Genomic DNA, 22,021 nt, shown 5'->3' on the forward strand with positions numbered 1-22,021 from the left:
AGACTTGCATTACTACTTTAATATGTATTCATATTCTTCTTATACATTTATTTTTATTTAAAATTATTTCCTGGCCTAGAAACTTAGACTGCAAAAAGTAATTTATTTAATGATAGACATCAGAGCCAGGAAAAGAATTCCTATGTCCTGTCTCCTTAGTCAATTGATATTTCTACTAGTTTAAGTTCTCATCCCCAAAGGAAAAAGGTATTCCTTATTAAATAAGGTTTAAACGAAGGACCACATTAATCTCATTTTCTCTAACCCTCTATAGACATTCAAAGGATCACAAAATGAGAGATAAAAGGAACCACATAGAGCAAAGTCGGTCCCTCTAAAATATGCCAGACAGAGGTGGAAGAGTTGGAAGGAAAGTCTAATACCTTTGAGTTCAACTGTGTATTATAATTACTTATTTATGTGTCTGGCTTCCAGTTTTCAAATTTTGTAAGGACACAAAATGAGACTGATTGCCTTGTTCACTCTGCAGAAAGCATAGTGCTTAGCACATAGTAAGGCTTCCATAAACATTTGCAGAAAGGCTGAATGAATAAATCTCTATCTTGCAGAGGAGAAAAGTCTAGATCAGACAAATTAAATGACTTGTATTGAGGTCAAAATTCCAGGCCTCTTACCATTCCACTCATTTTCACCCATGGCCATCAAGTTTTCTTAAATAAGAAAAAAATCCAATCCACTCTGGATATTTTTGTTACCTTGGCCCAATGGGATTACACATAGTAACCCTCTTTTCTCTAAGTGACAGCCTTCAAATATGAGGGGATAATACTTGTGTCTTCCCTATTCGAGGTTACATTGATTTGCAAGCTATGGCTTTTAGTTCCTTCACTACCACACATCAATAGATGTGGATGTGTGTGGTTTTTTTTGTTTTTTTTTTGTTTTGTTTTGTTTTTTTGACACAGAGTCTTGCTCTGTCGCCCAGGCTGCTGGAGTGCAATGGCGCGATCCTGGCTCACTGCAACCTCCACCTCCTGGGTTCAAGAGATTCTCCTACCTCAGCCTTCTGAGTCGCTGGGACTGCAGGTGCCTGCCATCATGCCCAGCTAATTTTTTTTATGTTTAGTAGAGACGGGGTTTCACTGTGTTGGCCAGGTTGGTCTTGATCTCCTTATCTCGTGATCCACCTGCCTCGGCCTCCCAAAGTGCTGGGATTATAGGCGCAAACCACCGCACCCGGCTTAGGATGTGTATTCTTAAAGTACAGCATACATAACTGAAGTTTCCAGATATGATCTGGCCAGGGCAGAGTGCAGCGAGAATATTATCTTTTCTTTCTGGACCGGTTTTGTAAAAGCTTTTCTTTTCTTTCTTTTTTTTTTAAGACAGGCTCTCACTCTGTCACCCAGGCTGAAGAGCAGTGTCATGTTCATAGATCATTGCAGCCTAGAACTTCTGGGCTCAAGCAATCCTTTTACCTCAGTCTCCTGCATAGCTGGGACTACAGGCATCAGCCACCAGGCTGGGCTATTTTTTTTTTTTTGGTGGAGACAGGGTCTTGCTATGTTGCTCAGGTTGGTCTCAAACTCCTGGCCTCAAGCAATCTTCCCACTTCAGCCTCCCAAAGTGCTGAGATTATTGGTGTGAGCTACTGTACCAGTCTTGTAAAAGGTTTTCACGTAGCTATGCAACATAAATGCTGGCTTCACAGCTGCCTCATTTGTATGCCCACATGGGCTGTTGTTAGCTCAGGTTTTCTCTACCTTCTATCTTTGTGGTTAATTTTCTGAATATAAATAGAGGACTATTTCTCCCTACTAAATCTCATCTTGTTTGTTTTGATCCATCCTGTAGCTTACATTTCAGAATCTCAATTCTGTCATTCAACATATTAGCTCTCCAAACTAGTTTTGTGATAGCTGCAAATTTGTAAGTATGCCTATGGTATCTTTATCCAGGTAATTATAGTAGTAAGTGAGCAAATACCATTAGGTTGGTGCAAAAGTTATTGCGGCTTTTGCCATTAAAAGTAAGGGCAAGAACCACAGTTACTTTTGCACAAACCTAATAATAACAGCTAGCCTTATACGACACTTACTATGTGCCAGGCAGCGTTCTAAGTCCTTTAACTCAATTTATTCTCACTACAAACTAATAAGGCAGATGTGATTATTTTCTTACATCTGATGAAACAGTGGAGGTACAGAGAGGTTAAGCAGTTTACCTAGGATTGCAGAGCTCATGAGTAGAACTGGAAACCCAAGCAGTCTGGCTCCAGAATCCTTGCTCTTAATTACTAAATTGTGCTGTTTCTCATTATTATTGTGTACCTTTACTGACAAACTTCTAGACTAAGAGGGAACCATTAGACAACAATCGTTGAGTAAAACTGCCAATTATTCACAAAACAACACACATACTACAATCTCTGATAACCCAAGTTAACAGAGATTGTAGTATGTGTATTGTTTTGAGGGCTTTGCCAAATGCTTTTCTGAATACTAAGTGCTATACAGCACAGACCTGACCTACTTATCCAGTATTCCTCAATTTCTTTTGTGTGCCCTCAGACTATAAAGTCTTGGGAGTTACAGACCACAACTACACTTCCTCTTGTATCTCCCAGAGCACCTACTACATCATGAACACACAACAGAAAGTTTTATCTTTGACAGATGGTAGCGAAATCCAAGGAGATTTTCCCTGAGTTAAATTCTGTGGGAACTAAGGACAAAGTTTAAAGCGGAGTTGGGGGTCGGGGGGGCCACTTTAGCTCTTTAGCTTTCAAGTTATCTGGTATAGATTCCCTGACATAAGCAGAGACAAGGATGTAATGGTCTCCAAACCACTGGCCATGATGGCTTGACCCTTGGTCACCCTGTCCCATTCTTCGGCTCACCCGCTTCAAGCCCTCCATAGCCTTGTGGGGCTGGGTGTTTCTATAAGTATTTGAAGAGCACAATCTGCACCTCATTCTTATTTGCATATCCCAAGGTGCCTGTCAGAGTGGGTGTAGCACACAAGAGGGGTTTGAAAACCCCCAACTAAAACTTCACTTAAGGATTTTACTTATAAGCAACCCCTCCACGGTTGTATTCAAAGTTGGAAAAATAAAATTTAGCCCTTTATCGCACATAAATACCTAGGGATTTCTCCTCTAGGAGACAACAATCCAAAACACTCAATAAGAAAATGACTTAGACAATACAACATAAGAAGGCAACAATGCACTAAACATTTCTCATGTATCAAAGCTGTTTATATGTTTGGGGGAGGGGCATATCTGACTCTTCCTTTGTTGTCTTTTCCTCCCCCAGTTAGCTACATACCTATTCCCTAACTCTAATAAATCTTCACCTTATTACTTCTAAGCGGGAGACAAATTTGAAAATAGTAGTAAAGATAATAATTGGAGATATCAAGGAAAGTCAATTTCCTTATTTCCACCTCTCATTTCCTTAGAAGATCTGGCACTTTGGCTACTAAAGGACCCCCTAATTTTTCACATGGGAATGAAAACAGATTTTGGCTACCTTAGAACTTCTTGTTTTTCAAGAGCATAATACACAACAACCCTTCTGGGCACTTAGAAACCAACAGATCTTTCCTCACCTAGACTCACATGCATAAGAAGTTCCCAAATTCAATTTCCCTTTTTCTGAAGAATTGCTATTCTACATGATTTACCCAGAAGCCAATAAGTAACTAACTAGGTCCAAACCAGAAATACTGCTTACTTCCAGACTGGCAGCCATTTAATGAGTAATTAACCACCCCATACTTTCTATCAAGGATGCTTGTATTGCTAGGGTAAAGGTATCCTTTATGTTGAAATGATGCCATAAAACAGGCCTTTGCCAGAAATACACCCTCATTTATCATATGAAATGCCATGTGGTATTAGCAAGGTCGATAATGTTTGTTCAATATATTTTGCTTTCACAGGAGCTTGAAATGATTTGTTTTTGCAGCTGTTACAGAGTTAAATTAGGGATTTAGTTTCAGCTTAGCTAGATGAGCATATATAACTAGGAGCTATTAATTATCTGCCTAGAAGCCTTTGGTCATCTTCCCACAACTTATAGCATCCTTGGAGGACTAAGTTACACCAAAAGCAGCCAGATTTTATCCTCGAATAATTAATCTTGGCTTCTTGGTTACTAAGGGGAGGCTAAAAATTTGAGTTTTTAATTCTTATTCCACAACTCCCCCCACTAAGCATATAAATGTTATTAGTACATAGATTTTTTCTAAAGTTGAGCAAAGAATTTAAGACAAAATCTTAGTGTAAAGTCTAGTTTCAGACATCCGTTCCCACAAATAAAAAACTAAAAAGCACAACTTTTCTGGCCTTAAAGCACCAATAATCAGCCCCTTCTCTTTTCTTTCTTCTCATACTGCTGTTCAGGCTTAAACAGAGTACAGGGAGAGGAAGTTAGCTACGAAGATAAACTCATCGAACGCCTGCCCTACAATTCTAGTTGCCCTCTACCTGTTTGTGAATATTAGCTGGGAGCAACCGCTGAAAAGCTTTGGGGGGAAAAAGCAGGGAGGAAAATAAGGCAGGGGAGAGAAGAGAGAGAAGAAGGGAAAGAGGGGTGGGGTGGGGCAAAGAAAACTAGAGAGCAATTCAAACAAAAATGAAACTCTCTCTTTCTCTCTCTCTCTCAAACACACAAAGAGGAGGAAAATGCCCCCACACCCCCTACCCCAGGTCCTAACAACATACTTCTTTATCAGAGGTTCATTGTCAATCAATTAGCCCAGGCAGCAGGGGTCTGTGAAGGGGGGGCACCCAGGGAAACAATGGACAGCCCTGTTGTATTACTATTTAATCACTTTTGCTAAATAAATAGAGCAGCCCCGAGGTGCTGTCATGTCAAGGGAATTTATAACAAAAAAAACTTCATTTTTCATTGGTCATTACTTTTTTCCCTTCAGGACAAGAGAGGGTTATTACTGTAGCCTTAAGTTCCATCTTTGTGTTTCTTGCCTTTGATTCCCACTCAGACCCTGCCACTTTCTGGCACTAATTTGTCAGGCTGAACAAAGAGGGGATTTGTACCTCCTGTAAGGTCTCAATTAGGAATGGCTTCTGCTGTATTATGTGCCATTCAGAGAAGACACAATGCCGGTAATTACAGGAATTTGCACTAAATGGCTGAAGAATTCACAGCAAAACTTCTCCCCACCACCTCTTGGGTTTACCCCTCCCAAGGGTTGGAGGGAAAAAAAGGAAAGCAAAAAAGCTCTTAATGCCAGAGAGATGTAATTACCAACAGCAGTCCCAAGAGGTTAAACAGCAGCCAAGGAGTAAAACCATAAAACCTGACACAGTGAAAATGGTGTAGGGGATCTCCCAGGCTCACTGTTTTTCTTGCTGTCTTTGCTGTTAACATGTTCAAATTCAGTTCAGAATTGGGAACACTGCCCTACAGTGGGCCATCCAATTTCATCTCTAGATTACAAAACATTCAAACACAGAACACTTCCAAAGGTGAGCTTTGCATCTGTTGTCACACTCAGAAACAAGTCCTTGGGCCCTTTTATTATAGTAATCAACTGCTAGGTTTCTTGATTGCTGGGAAATTTTAGGAAAAATATCTGTGTGTGCTAGTGCCAAGAAAACCATGTATCTATTAAGTGCAAATAGGTAGGTACAAATGTCAAATTCCTAAAGAAAATAGAGCTGCTTAGATAGGAGGAGCAAGTTCTAGTGTTCGATAGCACTGTAGGATGACTATAGTTAACAATAATATGTAGTTTCAAATACCTAGAAGGGAGATACTGAATGTTCCCAACACAAAGAAATGATAAATGTTTGAGATGATGGATATGCTAATCACCCTGATCTGATCACTATATATATGTATTGCAGTATCACTGTGTACCCCATAAATATGTATATTGTGTCAATTAAAACTTTTTTTAACTTAAAAAAAAACAAAACAACAGAGTTATTGCCTTAATCTAATTTCGGAGCATTTTGTGAATAGCCTAATTTAGAATCACATACAGGTACGTAATTCATAAAGATTTTAATAAGCTGTATAGTCATTTGTTTTAGCATTAATATTATAACAGCACAGATTCCCCATTGCCAAACATAATTTTAAACCTCAACCAGTAATTTCACTGAAGAAGCATGCCTCATTTGCTTCTTCAGAGGTGTCCCTGAAAAGCTGTACCACCAAATTAACTGTTCCTAAATACCATTCCCATCATGTGCTTCTCTGATCAAGAACCTTCTGTGACTTCAGGGTCAAACATTAAATGTAATCTGAACTGTCTGTATTTTTATAGGTCAAAAATGACTGAAAATCTGCAATTTCACATAGTTCTACCTGGTACCATCTCTGAGAGTTCTCTAACCCAAAGCATGGGCCTCACATCTGTAGCAATTGTCACAGCTGCCTTTTGACATTCACTGATGTGATTATTTGATTCATGTCTTGTCTTCCCTAGTGGACTGCAAATTTCATGAAGGCAAGGACCATGTCGGCTTTCCTGCAGCACTGACCCATCTAGGTGCTTCCAAGTTTCTGGGCACACAATAAATAATATAATGAATGAAATAACTAAGTTTTCAAATTTCAAGAAGTAGAACTAGCCAGTGTAAGGGTCCTAGAGGTAGGCATGATAATAGTAGGTTCCAGGAACAGCAAGAAGACCACTATGAGGCCGGGCGCAGTGGCTTACCGCCTTTCACCCCAGCACTTTGGGAGGTCGAGGGGAGGCGGATCACGAGGTCAGGAGTTTGAGACCAGCCTGACCAACATGGTGAAACCCTGTCTCTACTAAAAATACAAAAATTAGCTGGGCATGGTGGCGTATGCCTGTAATCCCAGCTACAAGGAAGGATGAGGCAGGAGAATCACTTGAACCCGGGAGGCGGAGGTTGCAGTGAGCCGAGATCACACCACTGCATTCCAACCTGGGCGACAGGGCAAGACTCTGTCTCAAAAAAAAAAAAAAAAAAAAAAAAAAAGAAGACCACTATGGCTGGGGCTTCCTAAGCTCAGTGCAACCCTGGAGCTGCAGAGGAAGCCATGGAACAGTCACGCATAATCAGATACAACTATCAAAAATCAAGTATACATTTAAAACATACACAGTTATATATCAGCATGTATTTTTAAAACCATAACCTCAGGCGTTTTTGGATAACCATGGTCCATTTTTTTCTGCAGGGGCTGTTTAAGTTTTAAAGAAGGATACAGAAAATTCTTCACTTACAGAAAGAATTTAATGAAATAAGGCCAATTGCACTATTTTGTAGATTTAAAAGCCAACATTTGTGGCTCCCCTGAATAGCAAGTAAATGACATCATAATAAAGAGCTACTCTGTGCAATCTTCCACTTTTAAAGTTTATTCATCCAAACTATTTAAAGGGGGAGGAACTAAGTAGACATAAAAACTTATAGTATAAAGGAGCACACTAAAACCACGAAATACAGTGAATATGCCTCTCCTTAAAATAATACATAAAGCCAAAATTCATCAAAAACAATGTGCTGAAGATTTTGGCATTTTGGAAGATCAACATGCTACGCTACCAGCTTTTTCACTGAAGGTGTGTTTTATGAGGATGCAAAGTTAGAAGACATAGGTACAAAAGGAAGCAGCAGCTGGTTTAGATTAACTGTGTTTGTGAGAAACACAGATCAATTTTTAACGTTCCATCTGCTATAATAATCTCTGGTATAATGAACAGTCTCCCAGGTAATCTAAAAAACATTTAGAAGTTTGCTTAACAGGTTTTTACCATTTTCTTTTGAGACTCTGCCCCCTACAGGAGATCAGGAAATAAAGTATTCTTACCTAGAAAACCACAGTTCAGCCGGGCACAGGCGGTGGCTCATGCCTATAATTCCAGCACTTTGGGAGGCCAAGGCAGGCGGATCACCTGAGGTCGGGAGTTCGAGACCAGCCTGACCAACAAAGAGAAACCCCATCTCTACTAAAAGTACAAAATTAGCCGGGTGTGGTGGCACATGCCTGTAATCTCAGTTACTCAGGAGGCTGAGGCAGGAGAATCATTTGAACCCGGGAGGTGGAGGTTGCAGTGAGCCGAGATTGCGCCATGGCACTCCAACCTGGGCAACCAGACCGAAACTCCATCTCCAAAAAAAAAAAAAGAAAAAAAAAAAGAAAGAAAAGCAGAGTTCAAGTGCTGGTACAAAAACAACCTGGTAAACCACAAGTATCACAAAGCAACTGAATATAGCACTTTCTGAGGGAAGAAGGGGTATATAAATGGAACAGCTTTTCTTTCTTTCCTTTTTTTTTTTGGAATATGCCATACTATACAAATTAAGACTGACTTCTCCCTGTCCCAAATTAGAAACCTGTCTCTCTCTGCCCCATTCATCAGAACTCCGAACCAAAGCACAAAGTTAAAAGTCGAGCAGTGCAAATGAATTTTAGACCGCCTTCCTCCCCTGATTCCCTACTACTACCTTTATCCAACCTATCCTCCACAAGCCAAATTTAGTGAGCACAAAATCTAGACAGCAAAGGGAAGCATCCTATCATATGGAACCTAACTAAGGCAGCTGCCAGACAGTTCTATTCCTGCCCATTATATAATATGTTTCCTGTTCTTTTCTACTCAGCTTCCTTCTCCCTCTTTTGCTCACTTTTCTTTTTTTCCTGATTTCATTTCTCCAGTTGCCGGATGCAATGAGCTTGCTGAATGGCACCTTCTACCTACATTTCTCCTTCCTCTTGAGTGTCAGGAATGCTATGAATGCAGTGCAGAGCATGGGCAGTGCACACTCCATCAGAAGGCACACTTCTGAGAGGGAGGTGAATTAGGCAATGCCTCTTGTGAAATACCTGAGGCTTTTCTTCCCTCTTTTACTAGAAAGTTTCTTGATTCAGCTACTCCAATCTCCACATCTTGAGAACTAAGCTGAGCTGTTCTTCCTTACTCCAATAACACAACAGATTTGCTGACCACATCTGTAATCTAAAGCCACGGAAGTGTACCATAATTCCAGGATGTCCAGAGTAAGCACTTAGTAAATTATTATTGAATGCCTGAACTTAAAAATATATATACTAGTATAAGACACTGAAATGTCAGTAATTTCTATTTTTTAAAAAACTGCTAAAACTAGTATCTCCTTATTTCAAAACCATTTTCCAAAAGTATCTGGGTGACTTAACACAGGTCTTTCATACCTACAGATACATCTATATCAACTAGTAGAGCTTCTTTCTTCTTCTTTTTTCTTTTTTTTTTTTTTGAGATGGATTCTCGCTCTGTCGCCCAGGCTGGAGTGCAGTGGCACAATCTCGGTTCACTGCAACCTCCACCTCCTGGGTTCAAGTGATTCTCCTGCCTCAGCCTCCTGAGTAGCTGGGATTACAGGTGCCCACCACCACACCCGGCTAATTTTGTATTTTTAGTAGAGACGGGGTTTCACTATACTGGCCAGGCTTGTCTCAAACTCCTGACCTTGTGATCCACCCGTCTCGGCCTCCCAAAGTGCTGGGATTACAGGCATGAGCCACCACGCCAGGTCTAGTAGAGCTTCTTAACTGGCTCAGTGTTTCTGGTCTCTCCAATCCCACCCTGCAAGCTTCTGGTCCACAGTCACTGAGGTCCTTGAATCAAAGCAAGGATGATTCACTCAATCCTCACTTTGGGTAATTTATTTTCCAATAGAAAAGACCAGCATCATAACCAACCTAAGTTCAAAACGTGGGTTTTCAATGTGCCACCCCTATTTGGCTTTTTTCAATGCAGGAGCAAGGCAAAATTTTAAATGCGGTTTTGGCTGGTGGTGAGCTTCTTGATCATTTTTAAACAACATACTTAAATCTAATAGACTTGAATTAAAACCTTCCAAATCAGGTTTCCATTTAAAGCCATTCTCATGGTAAATTTAATGTCACAAACTGGGGTTTAATGAAAGGAAAATAATTTGATTTAGTTTATAACAGATATCTAGATAGATCGGGTTCAGTGAAGTTTTAAACTTTTTTTTTTTTTTTTTTGTTTTTTTTTTTTTCTTTTTGAGATGGAGGTTTTTTCCCTTTCCACTCTGTCGTCCCAGGCTAGAGCACAGTGGTGTGATCTCAGTCTTGGCTCACTGCAACCTCTGCCTCCTGGGCTCAAGCAATTATCCTGCCTCAGCCTCCTGAATAGCTGAGATAACAAGCACCCGCCACCATGCCTGGTGAATTTTTGCACTTTTAGTAGAGATGGGGTTTCACCATGTTGGCCAGGCTGCCTCAAACTCCTGACCTCAAGTGATCCACCTGCCTCGGCCTCCCAAAGTGCTGAGATTTCAGGCGTAAGCCACTGTGCCTGGCACAATTTTTTTTTTTTTTTGGTAATTTTACTGTTTTAGGAAAGGTGGAAGAATGGGCAGTAGAGGAAAGATGCAGTAATAAGCTTTTACAAAATAAGATTGTTGACCTCAAACTCCTTTTTTGCATCTCATCCTTACATAGCAGTTCCAGAAGCCCTGGGCTTCCCACGATGGGCATAAGCCCGTAGTGACTCAGCAGTCATCTGCTGAATCATCATCTACCCTGCTTTTAGCCACCCCCACATTTTCTGTCAAGACTGATTTTCTAGATTTCACCTTAAGAGGATTTGACAAGGTCAAGATCAATGACAGTTACTGACTGTGGCCATTTTCCTTGCCTAAGGAGTTTTAGTAGTCAGCTTTGGACTTGAATGTCTCTTATGAGACAATTTGTGACATGCATATTCACAGTGACCTTTATTCAAGAAGGCAGAGCGAATAGAATCACGTCCGACTCAGGAAGCCTAAATTCTAGTCTCGTTAGGCTCTAGCCAAGTCATTTTGATTCAACAGGGTATATCATAGCTGCTTCTATTTACTTCAACAGCGTGGGATAAGGATGGACGGATGCTTTAACACAGTAAGCTTCTCGAGGAGAGATGCTTTTTATAAACAGGAAGTAGCTGTGACTAGCCTTTTAAGGGGATTTTTAAAGTGAATTCCAATTGTGGGGTTCAGAATTGTTCTTTAATGAGCTTTAGGCTGAAAATCTGCTTCATACCTGCACATTTGAAACTCTGAGCAGTGAGTCCTCGTTCCAAAGACAAAGTCGTCAAAATGCTCAGGAAGCTGGTAGTCACAGATTGGCGTTTATTCTTCCTGAGTTCATGCCCACCCATCTGATCCTTGGGTTTGTTCCTCAGTGTGACTTGCAGGTTTTGCTCTGAACTCCTGGCTGCATTGGCAGCTGTCTTCAGAGCCTCCATCCATTCCTGAGCTCTCTGTCGGGTCTCAGCTCGGAGGCGAAGGACATCCTGGGGGAAAATGACTTGAAAGCAAGAGTCGCAGCCATCCAGGTTGTCCATCTGGACAGCCAGACACACATCCACGTTGTAGCTCAACAGTGGATCCTCGTCTAGCTTGCCGGGCTGAAAAGCCATAAGGTAGGCCCTGCTCAGCACAAATGTAAATGCCTTCCAGTTGTTTTGGACAGTCAGCCTGTAGAGAGTCCCTGATTTGAGGATGTTTTGGTACTGTTTGGGGCTATCCAGGACAGGGGACGGTGGCAGCAGCCCACTGGCTTTCTTCTGGAAACAATGATACTGTGCATAGTCATCATGATGGCCAAGCCCTGGTGAGACTGTCAGCTCATTCTGCCGCCCCATGTAACCAGGCACTGCAGCATGCACGACTTCCCAAAGCTTCTGCCCCCAGTCCAAAGCCTCCCATGGTGACTCTGCCTTTAGCTGTAGCTGAGTGTTGTCATACAAAACAGTATCCACCATCCTGGCCTCCAGGTTGCCCAAAACAGATATGCTCTGGAAGTGTGAAAGCTGGTACGTGGCATAGAGGTTTTGATTACCACTGCTGTCGAGGCTGTAGAAGTATAAGTTGTAAGGTGAAAGTTCTGCATAACAGCTTTGCCAGTAACTGTCATGGTCCTTTCTAATCTCCAGGTAACCCTTCTTTAGAATGTTTGGGAATGTCTGCTTGTGTTCTAGAAAGAAAAAGAGAGGCAAAGTATTAATTAGAATTAGTTAGTTATAAGAAGGCAGGCACAAGAAACCACACAGATTAGGGACTGACAGTCTTCTGGTTCAAATTAAACAAAGTAAAAGTAGCAGAATCCCAAGATGGTACCTAATTGGCAAGAAATAGCTGGGGAAATCTTGAGTCTAAAAACTTTAATTAGGAGGCTGGGTGTGATGGCACACACTTCTAATCCCAGCATTTTGGGAGGCCAAGGTGGGAGGGATTGCATTAGCACAGGAGTTCAAGACCAACCTAGGCAACATAGTGAGAGCCCATCTCTATAAACAATTAAAAAATTAGCTGGGCATGTGGCACATGCCTGTAGCCACTGTAATCATGCCAATGCACTCCAGCCTAAGAGACACAGCAAGACTCTGTCTTAAAAATAAAATAAAAATAAAAACTAGAACTAGGGTGGAATCACATGTACGAGAATAAGTATGGGGCATGGAACGTGCAACACCAATGGAGTGTGCAACATCAATGTGAGATGCAGAGGTCTGTGTGGAAAACAGAAATACTGGAACGACTGTGACTTGCTATGCCTTGTGAATCTAGGAACCAATCACACTTTGCCAGGGTTCCATGTTTTCTAGGTAATAGTCTATTAACAGTCTATTTCTACCATTACTTTTAATGGTAAAAACCGCAATTACTTTTGCACCAACCTAACAGTACCAAATACACAAGAGAGAACGTGCCTTCTGCCACTGGACCTAACTCTCTGCTAATACTCTTATCTTTTCTCAGGTTGGTAAAGCGAGGAAGGGTCAATGAATAGGAGACAACATAAAATGTGCTGCTCACAAACTCTCATTTCTCAGACACCTTCAGCAGCCCTCAAGGCCAGTTCATGGACCTTCTGTCTAGGAACCAGAGATCCAAGCTTGACCCGACTAGCTCACTTTTTAGGTCTCTGCTTAGATGGCAGTTTTCTCTCTGAGCCTGACTGTGCTTATGCTGTTCCCTGAGCTTGCAATGCTCCTTCCAAAGGCTTCAATCAGCAACTGCACACTTACCCTCTTTCAGAAAAAGAGTCTGTCCTGATTCTCCCAACCTCACCTACACACATGCATGCATGCCTGAGTCAGTAGCAGGTATCACTACTAAATTATTCTTCTATCATGGGCTCTTAGCTCAGGCTATATTATAATAGCTTATTTACATGTCTGAACAAATAAAATAAGTCTTAAATTTTTTTTAAGACTGTCTTTCCTGCTAGACAATCAGTTCCACTGAGGGCAAGGGTAAGGTCTCTCTTTTCATTCTTAGACCACAGCACACTGAACATTGCCTTGTACATAGTGGGTGCTTAATAAGTACTTGTTGAATTAGAAATAAAGCACCTAGCACAATGCTCAGCATATAGTAGGTATAATTTCCCTCCTATCTTCTTTTCTCCCTTTCTCTCTGTTTTACTAGTCATGCCATCCGTAATCAATGATTAGCTGCAATATATACTAGTTTAGTACTTAATAAAAGGGGACTATCATTTCAGAGATTTCCTGACATTCTTATCAGACATGAAAATGACATCCAGCCAGGCGCAGTGGCTCACGCCTGTAATCCCAGCACTTTGGGAAGCCGAGGGAGGTGGATCACCTGAGTTCAGGAGTTCAAGACCAGCCTGGCCAATATGGCGAAACTTGTCTCTACTAAAAATACAAAAATTAGCTGGGCATGGTAGCATGTGCCTGTAATCCCAGCTACTCAGGAGGCTGAGGCAGGAGAATCACTTGAACCCAGGAGGCAAAGGTCGCAGTGAGCCGAGATCATGCCATTGCACTCCAGCGTGGGCAACAAAAGTGAAACTCTGTCTCAAAGGAGAGGAGGAGAAAGGGAAAGGAGAAAGGAAGGAAGGAAGGAAGGAAAGGAAGGAAGGAAGGAAGGAAGGAAGGAAGGAAGGAAGGAAGGAAGGAAATAAATGACATCCATGTGAGGGATGTCAATCATCTCCTCCCTGGTAGAGACTTTAATTTCTGAAATGTTTCTCAATCTCTTTGCCGACACACATTGGAGATAGTCATAAACTAATTGAGTCATTCCCTAAAAAAGATAAATCATACTGCCAAAGGGTATGATTTCTGCTTTTGGTTAAAGATTTCTGCTTTTGGCTAGAGAAAAAAAGAGTAATATAGGTCTAGATCTTAAAATAGCAAACCAAAAGAGAAAAGGAGAGAAATGCGGCTGAGAAAAGCCAGTTTTACCTGTTTTACATCTCTGGTCCTGACATTCATTAGTATTTCTGTGGTAACTCAAAAGCCATTAATTTCTTGCAACCCACACTAATCCCTTTGTAGAAAGAGATAATGGATGCCTATTTGCAGGTTATCTTTTTCTTCTGATAATGCAATAAGGGAGGCAGTGCTGTTAGCGACACTGCTGCCACCTCTCCTGGTCTCATTTCCATCAAGTACTGATGATAGTTCAATCTTTTCCATAATAAGACTTAAAACTATGTGTCCCTCTATCCCCATCCCCACTGTGACCCGATGGCTCAGCTGAGTCCGCTGAGTAAAATAAAAACCACCTCTCCTGCTTTTAGCTAGGAATTTTCCTCCCCTCTTCTTATCTCTCTGTGAGCTTTTAACAACAGCTCCCAGGAATTAAAAATTCTACTTTAATTGGGCCCAAACCAGCAGCAAGCCCAGCTAAAACCTCACTCCCTTCTAACTATAGAAGGTATGGTGGCAGGTGCCAGCTTGGGTGGACTGAATGAGAAGACCGGCGAGGGAATCTTCAAGGTTCCCTCACCTTCTAGATGCAGAATAAGAAGAAAAAATGCACTGGGTTCCAACATTTTTTCCCCACTGACTAAGCAACATTTCCTATCTCTGTTCTCCCAACTCAGCTTCAGCCCTCTTTAAGTGGTACATTAAATTGAAACAGAAAAAAAAAGTGTGAATCCTAGAATCCTAGGAAATGGCTTTTTTTTTTTTTTTGAGACAGGGTCTTACTCTGTCACTCAGGCTGGAGTGCAATGGCATGATCATGACTCACTGCAGCCTTGACCTCCCAGAGGATTGCTCAAGCAATCCTCTCACCTCAGCCTCCCAGCCAGCTAAGAATACAGGTATATGCCAGCATACCTAGCTAATTTTTGTATGTTTTTAATAGAGACAGGGTTTCACCATATTGCCCAGGCTGGGAAAATGGTGTATTCTTATAGGCTGCTGTTTGTCATGTAATTTCTTGAAAAATAAGAATCAGCTGGGCGCGGTGGCTCACGCCTGTAATCCCAGCACTTTGGGAGGCTGAGGTGGGCGGATCACGTGACGTCAGGAGTACGAGACCAGACTGGTCCAACATGGAGAAACCCCATCTTTAATAAAAATACAAAAATTAGCCGGGTGTGGTGGTGTGCACCTGTAATCCCAGCTACTCAGGAGGCTGAGACAGGAGAATCACTTGAACCCGGGAGGCAGAGGTTGCAGTGAGCCGAGATCGCGCCACTGCACTCCAGCCTGGGTGACAGAGTGAGACTCCATCTCAAAAAAAAAAAAAAAAAAAAAAAAAAAAGAAAAGAAAATAAGAAGAAAATTGCAAAGGTGATCAGCAAGCTATTTTCTGGAGTATCCATTCCTCTCTGGAGGACCTGTTTATACCATACCTTATTAATATATTGTGTGTGATATAAAAGTTACATATCTGATCATAAAGTGCTAGAGAACTATCATTTCTCTAACAACTCTTTCTACTGGATCTGAAGTTTATTTATTTATTTGAGACAGGGTCTCACACTGTACCCAAGGCTGGAGTACAGTGGCACAATCATAGCGCACTGCAGCCTTGAACTCCTAGAGGCTCAAACAATCCTCCTAGATCAGTCTCCAGAGTGGCTGGGACTACAGGTATACACTGCCGCACCTGGTTCATTTTTTAATTTTTTGTAGAGACAGAGTCTTGCTATGTTGCCCAGGCTGGTATCAAACTCCTGGCTTCAAGCAATGCTCCCACCTTGGCCTGCCAAAGAGCTGGGATCATAGGTGGGAGCCACTGTGCCCAGCTTTTTCTTTTCTTTTTTTTTTTTGAGACGGAGTCTCGCTCTGCCACCCAGGCTGGAGTGCAGTGGCCGGATCTCAGCTCACCGCAAGCTCCGCCTCCCGGGTTTACGCCATTCTCCTGCCTCAGCCCCCCGAGTAGCTGGGACTACAGTCGCCCGCCACCTCGCCCGGCTAGTTTTTTGTATTTTTTAGTAGAGACGAGGTTTCACCGTGTTAGCCAGGATGGTCTTGATCTCCTGACCTCGTGATCCGCCTGCCTCGGCCTCCCAAAGTGCTGGGATTACAGGCTTGAGCCACCGCACCCGGTCTTAATGTTTTTATCTAAACCTTTTTTTTTTTTTGAGACAGAGTCTTCTCTGTCACCCAGGCTGGAGTGCAGTGGCACAGTCTCAGCTCACTACAGCCTCTACCTCCCAGGTTCAAGCAATTCTCATACCTTAGCCTCCCGAGTAGCTGGGATTACAGGCATGAACCACCATGCCTGGCTTGTATTTTTGGCAGAGACGGGGTTTTGCCATGTTGGTCAGCCTGGTCTCGAACTCCTGGCCTCAAGTGATCCACCCACCTCGGCTTCCCAAAGTGCTGGGATTACAGATGTGACTCACCTATGCGGAATATAATCAAAAATCTATTTTTTTCAATGCCTGCAATTTTTTTCTTGTAAGATTTCTCACAGGTTCTAAAATACTCAGAGACATTTAAAAAATACTGAGGACATGGCAAGGTGTTTTATGTGATTTGACATGGAGGGGCAATTCCTAAAAATAGAACTAGATGCCTANGTCCTGCAGGCTGGAGTGCTATGGCATGATTTTGGCTCACTGCAACCTCCGCCTCCTGGGTTCAAGTGATTCTCCTGCCTCAGCCTCCCAAGTAGCTGGGATTACAGGTACCTGCCACACCTGGCTAATTTTGTATTTTTAGTAGAGACGGGGTTTCACCATGTTGGCCAGGCTGGTCTCGAACTCCTGATCTGCATGCCTCAGCCTCCCAAAGTGCTGGGATTACAGGCATAAGCCACTGCACCCCACCTGATTTTCTTAATAACATTTTCTTTTCTCTGGCTTATTCTATTGTAAGAATACAGTATATAATACATATAACATACAAAATATGTGTTAATTGACTGTTCATGTTATCATGAAGTATCACGTTGACCAGAGTAAGGCTTCTGGTCAACAGTAGGCTATTAATAAAGTTTTGGGGGAGTCAAATATTAAACATGGATTTTTTTTTTTTTTTTTTTGAGAGGGAGTCTTGCTCTGTCGCCCAGGCTGGAGTGCAGTGGCGCGATCTCGGCTCACTGCCAGCTTCGCCTCCCAGGTTCACGCCATTCTCCTGACTCAGCCTCCTGAGTAGCTGGGACTACAGGCGCCTGCCACCATGCCCAGCTAATTTTTTGTATTTTTAGTAGAGACGGGGTTTCACTGTGTTAACCAGGATGGTCTCGATCTCCCGACCTCGTGATCTGCCCGCCTCAGCCTCCCAAAGTGCTGGGATTACAGGAATGAGCCACCACATCTGGCCCAAACATGGATTTTTTACGGCATGGGGGATTGCCACACCTAACCCAAGTTATTCAAGAGTCAACTGTAATATAATTTATTTTGCAAATGAGTAAATTATCTAATATCACAAATGATCCAGATAGCATCACTGACAAAGAGTATCATTTCCCCAAAGAAAACAGAGAAAGGCGAGCAAAACAAATCACTGTACCCATGAATTTCACACTGAAACCACAAGACAAATTCCTCATGAAAAAGAAAAACAAAACAAACAAACAAACCAAAAAAAACAACTATTTCTCTATTGCTTTCTACTGTGGCTAATACAAAGACTTGGTTCTGTTCCTCCTTAATGAAGATCTCCTTTTCCTTCTCCTCATCCTTACAGTATCCAGTGCAGTGGTTTCGGGACAATAAATGCTACTTACTGAAGAGGAAGAAGGGAATTTTCCCTATCATGCACCTGATTCACTTCTCTACTGCCAACACCCCAAAGAGTTTCTCTTTTGCCATTATTTCCTCTATCTGTTCTCAAAAAAGTTGCCATGCTCATGGCCACCTTCATCAACGTTGAGTCCTCCTCCTTCCTGGCCATTTCACCCACTGTTGCCAGGCTAAACTCTATGGGTATCTCACAGTCCCTCTCACACCCCTCCTCAGGCTAACACTCTTCACAGGTTTCTGGGTGCCACACAGTAAAGTCCATACTCCTTGGCTTGGCCTTAAACATTTCATTATGGAAAGTTTCAAACACACTTGAAAAGCATGTAGAAGAGTAAGATGAATGCCAGGTACGCATTGTTCAGTTTTAAAAATCGCAATTTTCTGCCATTCTTCTTTCATCTCTCCTATCCCTCTCCAACTCTTGCTTTTTATTTGTTTTTCTTGCTGGTATGTTTGAAAGCAAATCACAGACATTAGTTTCATTTCACCTGTAAATACTTCAGGGTATATTTCTAGTCTAACAGATAAGATCTTTAAAATATATACAATACTTTTTCATACCCAACAAAACTGATAATTCCTTATCTAATACCCAGTCTGTGTCTAATTTTCCCAGGTTGTCTCAAACATTTTTTTTTTTTTTTTTTTTTTTTTTTGAGATGGAGTCTCGTTCTGTCACCCAGGCTTGAGTGCAGTGGCAGCATCTCGGCTCACTGCAACCTCCACCTCCCCGGTTCAAGCAATTTTCCTGTCTCAGCCTCCCAAGTAGCTGGGATTATAGGTGTGTGCCACCACACCCGGCTGTATTTGTAGTAGAGACACGGGGTTTCGCCATGTTGGTCAGGCTGGTCTTGAACACCTGACCTCAGGTGATCCACCCGCCTTGGCCTCCCAAAGTGCTAGGGTTACAGGCATGAGCCACCGCGCCCAGGCACATTTCTTTAATATAGATAGTTTGTTTGAATGAGTTCATATGTTGATTTCATTGACATGTCTTTTAAGTTTTTTTAAATCTGTAACAGTTCTCTCTTCCTCCTTTTTTTCATGCCATGTATTTCTTGAAGAAGCTGGTTCATTTATCCTGTAGAATTTCCCACATTCTGGATTTGGCTGAGTGTATCTTCACAGAATTACTTCAATGTTCCTGTTTCCCACGTTTTCTGTCAACTGCTACTTGAACCTCAAGGTTCAGTGAGGTTTTTTGTGTTTTCGTTCTTGGTGGCTTTTTGGTTTTGTTTCTGTTTTGTTTTTGCAAGAGTATGTCACAGGTGGTTGTCTCACTTCTAGGGATGTTAAGATAATTAGGGGGTTCAGGGTATATTAGCCTGACCCCTCCATCATACATTTCCTCAGAAACCCCTCACACAGTGCTGCCCCGCTTAACTCCACCATCTTTCTGTCAGCTGACCGAATCACCGTTTCCATGGCTCACCTCCTCCTGACCTTCATGCATTTTCTCCACAGTCCCCCACCTAGATCTTCCTTCATCTCTGCTTGTCCGAGTTCTCCCTATACTTGAGGGCTACAATAAAATCTTATCCATTCCTGAAGCCTTTCTTCATCCCTTCTAGTTGAAAACAACTCTCCTCTGAACCTTCATGGCTGTATGTCTATACCATTCTGATGACTCAGAGTCATTTTTGCCTTCAAATACTATTTCATGCTCACCAAATATTTATTAAATTTTATAATAAAAATTATTCCCCAAATCAGTAAGAAATGTAAAAGGAAAAAAAAAGTTTCCACTTCTACACCCTAGCACCCACAAAATTCTCCTGCCCAGACTGTATACTGTTTGATATGAACCCTTTAGACATTTTTTATAAATATATACAGATAAAATAATTAGGTTTGTTCACATATATTAGCATATATAATTACTGAACTATTAATGTGCTTTCATTTTGGTTACTTTATAGAATTTTGCCTTTTTAAAAAATACAATGTTCCAGATCACAATAAACGAAATGTTTAGGTAACCTACTTTACCAGGAAAATCTGGACTGCCTGAGTCAGAATAATGAATGAATCCACAGGAATAGGATTCTGAAGATCAGGCAATAGTTGGAATGAAAGACAAAGTGCAACCTTTTAATGTTTTCAAAGAACTCAAAAGCCATGTGGTGCCAATATTCCAAATCAAAATTATCTAGGAAAATTTAAATGAAATACTTAAGTTATTATAATAAGATTAATAAATGTGAAAAAAAGCCACAGCAGAAAGTGGATGGAGTACTCCTAAGACTGCAGTATAACACCCTGTCCTAGACAGGCTCACCCGGACTGCTTCTCTGTCAAAGTTTAGCAGATCTATGACACTTCTTTCACTGGATCATCTTTCTTCTCAGTTTCTCTACAGGCTATAGTAAGCTGAAAGGATAAATGATATTATCTGAAAGTCAGGAAACAGGATTTACAACTGTTATATAGGCTCAAAGACAAGGAAGCAAAGCAATTTGACCCGCATTTATGGAGCACCAACTACGTACAAAGCAGGGCACTAAGCTTTGTTGGAGACACAAAGGTGACAGAAGTTCTTAAGGTCCTCACAATTTCGTTGTGGTAAATTACTCGAATATAGACTTCTCCATCATTATAAAAATTTTTTGGTTTTTTTTTGAGACAGGGTCTTGCCCTGTTGATCAAGCTGAAGTGCAGTGGCATGTTCATGGCTCACGACAAGCATCAACCTCCCAGGCTCAAGAGATCCTCCCACCTCAGCCTCCTGAGTAGCTAGGACTACAGGTGTGCGCCAACTACACCCAGATAATTTATTTTTATTTTTGTAGAGACAGGGCCTCGCTATGTTGCCCAGACTGGTCTCAAACTCCTGGGCTCAAGCAATCCTACCGCCTTGGCCTTCCAAAGTGTTGGAATTACAGGTGTGAGCCACTACATGAGGCCTCCATCAATATAATTGATTAGCTAAAGATAAAAGAAAAGAAGCATCACTTCAGAACAAAGGTATTCCTCTGATTTGGCTCGTCTTCACTTATGGCCAATACCAACAATCTGTATTCAACTACTACTTCCTCTTGCCTTTTAGGCCCCGTTTCCAGCTTTGCAGATACCATGCCACTTGGTTCAACCTCACCTAACGGCTCTGGCCCAGGTGCTGCCAGCACTGCACTGACAGCCTGGGCCAGGAGAGAATGTGGTTAGACTTCCTGAGAACCATTCAACCACCTACCAGACCCACTCCCTCCTCTAAGGCTGTGGACTTCTCTAAGATTAGTTACACCCTCTAGGTTTCAAAATTCCACTCTAGCCACCGACTCTAATTCCAGGGGACTACTAAACTTCATCTCTTATACACTGCCCCACTGTCAGCTCCACCCACTCTTGGTCTCAAATAACAACCCCTCCTGGCACTGTCTAAAGCAAAGATAAAAGTCAATTTTCATCGACTGCTATTGACTTCCTGGAATTCTGCACTGAGAAAGATGCTGAGACCACATGTGGACTCAGTGGGAAAGAACCCTGGGGTGTTGCTGTGGTGGGTAATAATGTGAGTTATGCATTTGCCCTCTGGTTTTAGGATCTTGACAACACAGTTCCTTACCCTCTTTGACTCCAGAGACAAATTCTGTCTTCCACAACAGTAATATCCTAGACCTTTTAGAACTCTTCATAATAAAGTTCTTATCAATTCCAACCTGGTTCTCCTTCATTCTTTACACAGGCATTTTTCTCAGTCCACCTCACCTGCCTTCTACTCCATCTTCATGAGGGCCTTCAATCACAAAACTCTTCCACCTCACCCCATACAACCTCTTCCCTGTTTCACTGGACTCCTAGCTTCTCAAGATCCTGTGGTCAGTAGTTAAAACTTGTTTTCTCTTACCTCTCTGATTTAATCACCAGTTCTGGATCACACCATCATCTATATTCTCTATTCAAGTCTAGCTTTCTTAAGCAAGAGATAGAAGTGCTAACCCCAGGAAACACAAATTCATATTGCTCACCTTCTATCATATCTTTAATCCTGATAATCTATTCTTTTATTCATTTCAGTGGATCTGAAACACAATCCCCAGAACAGTATATCCATACCATCTTCACTTTCCTCAAACACCTAATTCCACGGT

The 22,021-nt window shown here is 41.8% G+C and overlaps 1 protein-coding gene across 3 annotated transcripts in view; it reads right to left on the reverse strand.

Moving 5' to 3' along the window:
- PLEKHM3 (pleckstrin homology domain containing M3) overlaps positions 1-22,021 on the reverse strand; it is a 214,050-nt gene that overhangs the window by 150,211 nt on the left and 41,818 nt on the right. For all 3 annotated transcript variants that reach the window (XR_001888650.1, XM_017889401.1, XM_017889400.1), the window contains one exon: positions 11,007-11,942. Coding sequence is in view for 2 of the 3 variants with exons in the window: in XM_017889401.1 (XP_017744890.1) it covers positions 11,007-11,942 (936 nt within the window). In the remaining variant the exon portion in view is untranslated. The remainder of the gene's footprint in view (positions 1-11,006; positions 11,943-22,021) is intronic.

Source organism: Rhinopithecus bieti, unplaced genomic scaffold (genome assembly GCF_001698545.2).
Source record: "Rhinopithecus bieti isolate Rb0 unplaced genomic scaffold, ASM169854v2 scaffold_17939, whole genome shotgun sequence".
Classification (NCBI taxonomy): Eukaryota; Metazoa; Chordata; class Mammalia; order Primates; family Cercopithecidae; genus Rhinopithecus; species Rhinopithecus bieti.